Genomic DNA, 10,564 nt, shown 5'->3' on the forward strand with positions numbered 1-10,564 from the left:
AGGTATACCTTTGGAATGGGGTGGGTACTTGCCTATGTACCCTCAGAAGTTAGCTTCCTCATCTTTAAAATTCCCACCTTCCCCTTACTAGATTAGAAGGACTCATTTTAACGCTTATTTTCTATGTTCAGCACTCCAAATGGCCTGCTGGCCAATTACTATGATATGTAGTTCGCACCATATTTGTTGGAGGCAGTGAGGTAGAATAGAATGTGTGCTCTCCTGGGAGTAAAGAAACCCTAGCACAGTGCCTGGCATAGAGTAGGCGTTCATTATATATTTATTGAATCTAGCGGACCTGAGATGTAATCCTAGATTTTGCCATTAACTTACTGAAAAATTGGTAACTTTTTAAAGAGAAAGAGTTTAAATTGATCTATCCTATCACCGTTTCTTAATATATAGACTTGGGCTAAGAGTGGAATTGGTTAACAAAAGATACTTAAGCTCCTCTTGTCTCTAGTTTCTTAAACTACAGTGGGAATAGCAAATCTTTCCTATCTTTTGAGGATATCAGGCCAAATAATATAACACGTGTGAAAGTGCGTTGAAAAATATAAAATATTACACACATGTAAGGAATTCTTAAGATTATCAGTAGAAGTCCCAAATTCACTGATGAGGAGGGTAGGGGATCTGGAAAACAAAGAGTTAAGGCTGCATTCCTAGGTAGTAATTACCCACTGGTTGTTGTTTAGGGAGCTGTGGGCAACTTCAATGGCATAATCAGATACCAAATGAATAGTGAGGGGTGCTTTGAGTTTGGATCTATCATTAGAGACTGAGGAAGATCATTCTTATTTAACTAGGGGTTCTCATCAGCGTCTATGATTGCCTTGCTGTGTGTCTTTGGAAAGTGATTTGATCACTCAAATCTCCATTTCCCTGTAAGCAAAATGGGACAATTGATACCTTTGTCATAAAAGTGTTGTGAAGATTCATGAAGGAAAGGCAGAACATAATTCCAAAAGGTTGGATCAAAGATAGAAGGGTTTTTCCCTTAAATCTTTCTAAATGTACCTCAGGAGCAACCACAGAAAGTGAGTCCTCTTTCTGGGATTTTCATAAGGAGAGGGAGGATAAATTTCTTACTCGCAACCCAAAGAGAGGTAGTTATGCTCAAGATTCTAATTTTCTTAAGAACTTCAAAGATGTATCTTGAAAAGGAAAGAAAAGTTGTACTCTGATTGCTTTCCTACTTTAATCAAACTTTCTTTTAAATCATCTTAATTTCAAATGATTTAGAGCCCAGCCTTTGGACACCTCTATATGTAAACAGTATACTGGACCAACACCAAAACACTCCGCTCACTTCAGCCCAAGTTGTGTTATTTGTAACCTGTAAACTGCAGCTCCTTGGACCATACTGCATTGACATGACATAATGTAGGTAAAATTGAACAGGTCGAAGGTGATGGCAAACAGAGGCTATAGACCAGTACACAGTCTTTGTGGTCACATTAACTCTGACTGCCACTGAACCATAGCAGTAAATAGAGTGGAAAGACAGAAAGGGGGAAAGGTTTATTCTGTGTGTTGTAGATCTGCCTTTCTAATGACTCAACCAAGCTGGCCTGTATTGTTCTAGTCTGATTTCATTGTTTTGGCAAGATTTAAAATTGATACTACATGTTGGAAGTTCTGAGATAAGATAACTGATGCTAGACAATTATGATTGAGGGACAAATATGGGTTTTTTGTTTATTATTTTTATTAACCAGTGACAATGGATTCAGAATCACTTCTTGATGACTTTTTAAACATTTGTCTTGTTATGAAAATACTGTTAGCTTTTGAATAAAACACTGAAAAGGTAGCTACAGATAGGCAAATTTATGCTTACTTTTTTCCCACCTCCCAAAGATGACATAAAAGAACACACCTAGCATCAAATAGCAAACACTAATACACATACAAAAATGATCCTTCTGGCAGAACTGTTTTTTAACGGTCTATTCACAAGCAGGTTTCTGAAATTGTGAATAGAGTTGCGATGGCCTGTGATTGTAGCTTTTAATTATATAGCTTACACCAAGCTTCATGAGTGATTGACATACAGCATAGCACATAACAGGAGTTTTCTGGGGATAGTTTCTAACAGCAAGTGACTCCTGAATTATCTTTAACCTATTGTGCATCCCTTGTTCTGAGTACTGCCTTACAAGGAATTACATCCTGTCCCAACTCCTCTGCTGATATCTTAGAGACCAAAAAGACAACGCTAAACGAAGGGCAGTTTCCATCTTTCTTTGCCTTTCTTTCATTCAGAGACTATGACCTGCTGTATCTCAATAGGCTGAAATCCACGGACAGCAGATGGGGTGGCGAAAAAAGTGTTAGGTAGTTCCCCAGGGCTGATGGAGCCAGAGTCACTTTGCACTGAGCCTCCACTCTTCTCAAACTGGGAGATTTTCTTTTTGATCATCTTTCTCTCCTTGGCTCTGCGATTCTGAAACCAGATTTTCACCTGAAAGACAAAATGCTTTGGATTTAATGAGGCAACATACTGAATGCAGTTTTCATAGTCATTGCTGATATTGTGCAGGGACTTTAGCATTTACAAAACCCTTTCACATGCATCACTTCATTTGAGCCTCACAGTGACCTTGTGAAATATGCCCATTTAACAGGTTAAAAAAGGCTGAGACTCAGAGAGTGAAAGCATCTTGCATGAGATGAAACTTAGATCAAGTCCAGGGCTACTGATTTTGAATGTAGTGGTCTTTATATTACACCTTACCCACCACCTCTATTGCACAAGTAGAAATAAATAATGATAGAATGGCTGAGGTGTGGGGATAAAAAGGGAGGAACTTAAATAGCAAAGATGATTACAATCTGTCATTAAAGAAACTTCCTAATAGTAAAGTTAATGAAACATAAAACTTGGTGAACAAGGGTGATGAAATAGTATATCCCTTGCTATGATACCAATGTGCCTTAAGACGTGGTTGAAATACAAGCTCCTTGGGATAAGGCAATACATTAATGGGCTTTACAATTCTAGGATTCTGTGATTCCAGGATTACTCCTAGACTTAAGTGAAAAAAACATCAGGTAGTTATGTAATGTCAAAGTCCTGATGAATGGAAACCATTGATCCTTTCTATGATTTAATCTTCAATGAGTGCCCACAGTAAGCTAAATTTAAGGCAGGCATCATAGGATTACATAGACCATAGAAAAATTAAATTTCCTGTCCTGAATAACAGAAAAACTTGGTTCAGGCAGCAACATTGTTGTTCAGTTACTGTTGTAGTTTGACTGATATAAACTAGATAATTGCAATGATTGCCAAATCTTCACTTCACATGTTGGTTGTGACTACTTGGAGAACCAGATCAAGGTTTTGACTTGACTGACCAATTATATGGGAGTTTTAGTCCTTTTCCACCTCCCGTGTCCCCAACTCTTGTTTCCAAACCTACATAGTGCCCACCACATTCAATTATTCATAAACCCACCAACCAAGGAGGGTAAACTAGGAGGTCCAGTGGATGAATATGGGCTTTAGGAGAGCTTGGAGAATGTCTTGGTCTTCTGTTTTGCTTCCACTCCTGCTTACAGACTTCCCTAAAACCTCAGCCTATTGAAATGATTATATGAGACACGTTGGATATACTTCTGGCGTACCTGTCTCTCAGAAAGGCCCAGGTTGACTGCCAGCTCTGATTTTCTCCGAATGGTGATGTATCTGTTGCAGTGGAATTCCTTCTCCAGCTCCAACCTTTGATGGTCTGTGTAAACCACACGATACTTTTCTTTTGTCCTTGTTTTCCCTGTTAGGGGAGAAAATAGTACATTTAAACATATTTTACTTCTTTGGAGATTGTTTCAGTTGAAGGAATCAGAGCCACTGTTCCCATTCTCATCTATTACTTTCAAATATAAATCAAGGACCTTTTTCGAACAAATACGTCATAAGTCCATTTGTCCATTAAATACTTTGTCATCTGTGACTATTACATATACATGTAACCAACACATCTGTCATGCCACCATTGACCTACCGCTATACAAACCCATTTTAAAGCAAATACTTAACCTGTGATTTTCATTCCCTTCCCACTCACCTATGGGAACACCATTGGCAGTAGTAGCAACATCCATTATACATGCACTTCCCTTTATATTTTATGCAGTTCATTCATACTCTTTCCTCTTGAACCTCTCACCAACCCTTTCAAATTATACAGATAAGGAACCATTTTACAGATAAGGAACCTGAGGCTCAGCGTAGGTAAATAAGTGGGTTTGTGCTAGTGAACTGATGAGTGGGGACCCAAACACATACCTTTGACTCCCAGTCCAGTGTGCTAAATGTTATTCCCAGTTTAAACATACTGGGAAGCATAAGAATAGCCCAAGTGTGGCAAACTATTATATGATCCTGACATTATTAGTTACACACATTCTAGTTACATACACATCCTGGAGAGAATTTTGTTTGGATTGTAATTAAAAAAGAAAACATTTATTGTCACTTAGATTCTGTTCTAGGATATCCCCTATTACCTATTAGAAAAAATAGTTTCGTTTGTTTTTTGTGAGAGTCTTAAACCGATTTTTATTCCCAAGTGGATAATGAATGAGGAATGGAGGGGGTGTTGACTTAAGCAGAATAAAATGAGCATTCTAGTATTCGTTGAAAGGATATACAAACATTTGCTTTGTGTTACAACATTTAACTAATTTCTCAAGCCCTCCTTCAAATAGAGTTTTATTCCTCCTTTCAAATTTTCCAATGGTGATTAGGAAGTTTCCCTTTCTTTTCAATTTTTTTAACCCCCTCCAGGATCTTCCTCCTTTTCTCTATGGCTTTTGGCAAACTCCTTCTGATCTTCACTGGTTGTTTTTGATGTGAGATTTTGGGGAGCAATCTGTAGGACAAAGGTTTCTTTAAAGTGGTTCCCTAAACTCCATTGAGGTGTTAAGATGCAGCACAGGCCTAACAAAGGAGCTACATAGCATCAGATCCCATCCTGAACCCTCTTTACATTCAGGAACACCAGCCAATTGGTTTGGAATTTACAAGCCCTAAACAAATGTCAGACACTCTTTCATCTCTAGGAAAGAAAAAAAAAAGGGACATGATTGTAGAAACAAATTCTAGATGAGAGATATGTTTTAGGATTAAACTAAATGGCTGAATAACTCATGGACTAATGAACTAAACAAAACTTTCCCCTTTGAAAATGGAAAATGATGAACCCCAGTCAGTTAACCTACCTCAAAGGCCCAAACTTTGAGCTGATTTTCTGAATCCAGACAGAAACCCAGGAAACCAGGGGTCTGGCATTTGGTATGTTACAAAGGCAGAATGTATATTTGAGGTTACAATGAAAACTTTGAAGCTTAATTTATTTCCAGAACCTCAAATCTCAGGATCAAAATATATCTTTGAAGATATGTTTGTTAAAACCTTTCCAAATCCCAAAGTGGCTGCGTGTTTAAATTCCAACTTGAGGCAGAAGTTAAAATTCAACTTGTGTGTGTCTGTTTTCTGCTCTTTGACAATCAGTAAATATAACCAGACTTCAAGAACTCTGGAAGGTTGGAGTCCTTCCCCACCCCCATTGGTCATAAATTCTCCTCTTGCAGTTTCTTCTGAGGACAATAAAGTCAAGACCAGGCCTCTTTATTTGCCATGAAAATCCTCACCCTTTCCGGCAATATAACCCCTGAAGAAAGGAGGAATGAGGAAGAGCCCGGCTGCATATCAAAGCCATTAGAAGTGTTAAAAAGGGTCTGTTACCCCAATCTGACAGATAAGACCTCAAATCTCAAGAAGACGTAGCTCAGGGGAAAATATTGACTGCACAGCTTACAAAGAGAAATGAATTCCCATTTCCTGGTGCTCCTGTTGTGTCCCTCCCCCAAAACTGTCTTCTTTTACTCCCCTCTCATTGCCCTTGCCCCTTAAATGATGAAATCTGATTGAATGGGATTTGGACATTTTCTAATAGAGAATACTGTCCATATTCCCATACCAAAGCACCAACAAAACGCTAAAAGTCCTAGCTTTTATTGTTCAAGCTATTCTCCTAAAGTCTACATTTCTGAGGGTGAGGGATCCCCTTCTTTGACAGTGTTGTGCGTTAATTTAGGAAAGTAACAATGTTTAAGATGTATTAAAGGGCTGCTTCCATCCTTCTGTAGTGGGATTTCATTGCCTCACCTCCCTCCACTCCCCATCCCCCCCCGCCCCCCCGCAAAGACTTGGACAAACCTCTGTATTTCAGGATGGATGGACTCCTTTCCATTATCCAGGAGACAGTATCCTCACAGAGTTTGCAAGCGGATGTCATCATATACGATAACTTATTATTACCCTAAATGTGCTCATTTGAGAGACTGGCTGTGAAAGTGCGATTAGGCAGAAAAGCACTCTCCAAACCTAAGAGTTATGAGGATGATGACTATGAGGGTAAAAATGATGAAAATAAATTTCCTTCTATAGGGTGTACAGTGCAATTGGCCTCATAAGGATGACTTTCCATCTTATGGTAATGCTTTGCTGCTCTTAGTTAAAAATTGCATCAAAGGCATTTATAAGAATTGTCCAATGAAATGATCAAAACCAAGGAAGACAATGATAAGCTTCAAGAATTATTAAGCAACTCATTTTTTGAAGTGTCCTAATTGAATAAAACCCTTTAAGTATAACTTCCTCAGTGTTTTGTCTAGTGGCTTAATCAGAATTATCCAGTCACTTCTTTCTCTGCCCTCTTTCTCACCCCTAACAAGAACACCTCTCTCCAGTCCTGCTTAGAGCCTCTCTCCAGTCCACCTTGCCAATGCTCATCCAGGGCTACAACTCTGGATAAGAGAAAAGAAAAGATGAAAAAATAATTCCTAGCTGTAATGCACTGACAATGTTTAAAATATGAAAATTCTTAATTTTCACAGAACTTTCAGTCAGGTTCCTTTTCACATAATCTTTAAATGAAATGGATCACTTGGGGAACAAAGTTGGAATAAAATATCTCACTTTTTAATCAAATCACCTAGGAGGCAGTCATTTACTCTGTATGTGAGTCCCCTTTCTCTCATTAGAAAATCAAGTGCAATAATAACCATGATGAAATGTTTTCTAATTGTCCCCTAATATGTATATTTTTCTTTAACTTACAGTTATTTAAAACATTCTTCAGCAATGGAAAGAGCTTTCATTTGATTACCTTAATCATGAAGAGGTTACTTCCATTTTGTAGTTCATCTATTTTCTTCTCAGCCATAAGCCAAATGTTGTCCCAAAATACTACAGAGTGAAGTAGAAAATTTAGGAGAATCTGACTCATTCATTCACTTAACAAATATTTGTTTAATACTCACTATGTATTAAGCACACAAATGGGTGCAGTTTGGTTTGGAGTGGTCCAGTGAGATGATCAGCTTCATTTTTTTGTAGAGTTCATAACTTGAGATCTATGGAAGGGTTTCAGTGGGTCCATGAATGTCCCCAAATTATTTTTAAAATGATGTGTGTGTGCGTGTGCATGCAGGTGTGCTTTTGTGCATTTTTCTGGGGAGAGGGTCCATAGTTTTCATCATATTCTTAAATTCTTGCTAAATATACACCTTGGGCTACAAAAATATAGTAAAGGAGTAATTTTAATTTATAAGACATGAAAATGAAAGAAAGATTGAATTTAATAAAGTCTCATCTATAGGATAGGCTGCCAGGAGCCAAAGGAGTTCCAAAATCATTCAATTTTAACTTTCTCATGGAAGTTGGAGAGAAAATCTTCTGAGGGTGGCATTGTACAGCCAGGTTTGAAGGCTCAGCTAATGATGAAGATACCACAGGCCAAGGAGTCCTTTTCTAAACTCTCTTGGGACCAGAATTACCTAAGTCAAGAAGACTTTTAAGCAGAGAAACCTGTCATATCTTCTCTCATAAACAGAAAATTCATGACTCAAGATTTCTTTTATCTTGTCCCCTTTTCGCCATTGCTTTTCTTCCAAACAACACTAGTAACTTTCCTCTTCTAAAGTGTTTCAAAACATAATACTGGACTGGGAGCAGCTACTTTCCTGGCTTTTGTGTCTTTTGCTGAGGGCTAGGGCTTAGTGAATGGATATTAATTACAACCCTAAGATTAGATATAATAACAGCCCTGAGAGTGCCGCACCCTAACCTCATTTTCTATTCTATCTAGCCAGCCGACTCACCCATATTTTAAAAAAAGATATGCAGATTTACCTCAAAACACTTTAAAGCCAAGTATTTAAGCTCTATTCATAATTTGAGATTGCTATCCTGGTAGTGTCCTAATCAACCAGAGCTGCCTCCTCCCGGCTGAGTCCTCTTAATGGTAAAAGTTGGTCCTTTCCCACCCCGCTGGCTTTGCTTTTTGGAAGGGAGAAAAAGTGCAGAATTGTGAACAGGAGCGTAATAATTGTGGACAAATTCTATTGAAATGTCATTTCCTCCCCAGAGGGATGAAAGTGATAGAGTCAAATTTTACTAATTTTCTCTAATAACAGGGAGCGACGGGTTGGAATAATAAGAATGTGATAAAAGAACAGCTACAACTGAAAGCAAACATCTCCCCGCCTTCCCCCCACCTCGCCCCGTGCAAGATTAAAGCAGAGCGCTCACTTCCCCCGCCCCCGGGTCCCAGCAGCTGCCCACCGGCTTGCTGGTAGGAGTATTGGTCAGCGTTAGGCTGGGATCTCTGGGCCTTCTGGCACGCAGTCACAGATCTGCATCCAGCCCCTGCGCCTCTAGTCGCCTGCCTGGACAGTTATAAAGCCTTTAACCACTTATTAGTGCTGGGGCTGATTATTCGAGCGAGCCCAGCGGATGTTAGGGTTTGAGCAGCTTACTATGTCCATGCGGCGTGCTGTAGCCTGCCTCAACGCTTCCATTGGCCGAAAGGACGTTGAAAGAAGGCAATGAGTTTAAGTCCAGCTCACTTCTGCCAGCTTGGGCGAAGGAAGCTGGAGCTTCCTTGAGAGGCCGGGGTGACGAGGCCACTTTGCAATGTGGCTTTCGTGGCTAAACTGGAGGGTCCGTTGCCAGCCAAGCACTGTGGACCTAAGTCGAGCATCATCAGCTTTTGAGGGGAACTCAACTCGCTCAGGTGGGGAAGGGTTTGAAATGGAACGGACAGGCAGCAGTGACTGAGCATCTGGACACCGTGGCTATCCTTTCGCCTCGTTCACCCTTTGATCTTTTCCGAGTATCTGCTTTCCCATCTGGGCAACTACAGGGCTGGATCCTGATCCTTGTGGCTCAACATGTCCATTGTCCACCCGCTTGCTTCCTTGACTGATCGGGGATGGTGAAAAACACCCCTAGGGTCGGTTTAGTTCTAAGTTCCACACACTGCGGGCTTTGAGCAGAGGTACAGGCGAGGGAGGTCACTAACGGACGGGGGCCCTGAGCAGTCAGCCACACAGTGGTCTCCTCAGCTAAGCTGTCCCAGGAGAGGTCTGAGGAGTAGGAGGGCAGGCAGGCCAAGGGAAATAGAGGAGAAGCAAAGGAAGGAGAAATGTGAGGGCATTGGAATCAATTACTCACCAGTCACCTGCACAGTCTTGCGCATCCATGCATAGGGGCTGTGGCGACTTCTGCTGGGAGAACTGGCGTTGGCGGTGCTGGCGTCGATGGGGAACAGTGATCCGCCGGCTGGGGCTGGCATGCTGCCACTGCTGCTTCCACCGCTCGCCGGGCCCAGGCTGCTGTATTCCGAGGAGCCAAAAGCCGCGGGGCTCGAGGTCATGTCGTTCATGGGCACCGCGCCCATTGTACTGGATGGTCCGGGATACGCGCTCCAGTCTTCCCGAGGGGGACTATAGGGTGAGCCCCAGGTTCCCAGCGACGGCCCGTGAGGATCCATGCTGGACATATGGGGATACCCCATGTAGTGAGCGTAAGCTGGGGCCGCTGCAAAGTTGGAGGCTGGCAGCGGACTCCCACCCCCTCCAGTGCCGCCAGCCCCAGCGGTGCCGCCCCCCGCCGGGCTCCTGAGAGTGCCCGGGTACATGCCCGATTCTTTTTCCAAAAGGCAGCTTCTGTACATGGTGGCTTGGGTATGAGGAAGAAGCTCTCTAAGCCATCCTGAAATCCTTGTAAGGCCCCAACGTGACTTTGAGAAGCAGCAGGGAATCGATAGGTCAGTCTGTAGCTATGCTGCACGCTCCTCTGCGCCCCTTAGACTACTCCATCCCGCCTTTCCTACCCTGACGGTTTCCAGGTGACTGGTAGCCGGGTATAGATGGGCCACCAATGGCTGGGCTGACATCAAGGGGCTTCAGGCTTTTACATAGCATTTGCATTCAAATGAAGGGCCATTTCACTTTCACAGGGACTTGTTCACTCTGCTCCCTCTCCCAGAGCTCCTGGGCCTTTCTGTCTCATCTTTCTGGCCTTTGTCCATCTGGTCCCCATAGCACTAGTCTTGAGCTTTTGGAGGCAGGAGTTCTCCCAGGGGTTTTTGACCAGCTCCCTCCAAAGTGAGATGGAGACTGCAGAAACAAGGTCAAGTCCTGCTTTTTGGAATTCAGTCCTTACCCTGAAGGCCTCCTCCCTTTCTGCTGATCTTCCCGCACTCAG

General features: G+C 41.8%; 1 protein-coding gene across 1 annotated transcript; it reads right to left on the reverse strand.

Annotated features, from left to right (window-relative positions):
- Positions 1–2,260: 2,260 nt before the first annotated feature.
- CDX4 (caudal type homeobox 4) lies at positions 2,261–10,031 on the reverse strand. Its single transcript, XM_046672818.1, has 3 exons — positions 9,530–10,031; positions 3,634–3,779; positions 2,261–2,467 (listed from the first exon to the last, which is right to left on the reverse strand). Exons 1-3 carry the CDS (start codon positions 10,029–10,031, stop codon positions 2,261–2,263), a joined length of 855 nt encoding a protein of 284 aa, XP_046528774.1.
- Positions 10,032–10,564: the final 533 nt, after the last annotated feature.

This window comes from Equus quagga, chromosome 10 (assembly GCF_021613505.1).
Source record: "Equus quagga isolate Etosha38 chromosome 10, UCLA_HA_Equagga_1.0, whole genome shotgun sequence".
Classification (NCBI taxonomy): Eukaryota; Metazoa; Chordata; class Mammalia; order Perissodactyla; family Equidae; genus Equus; species Equus quagga.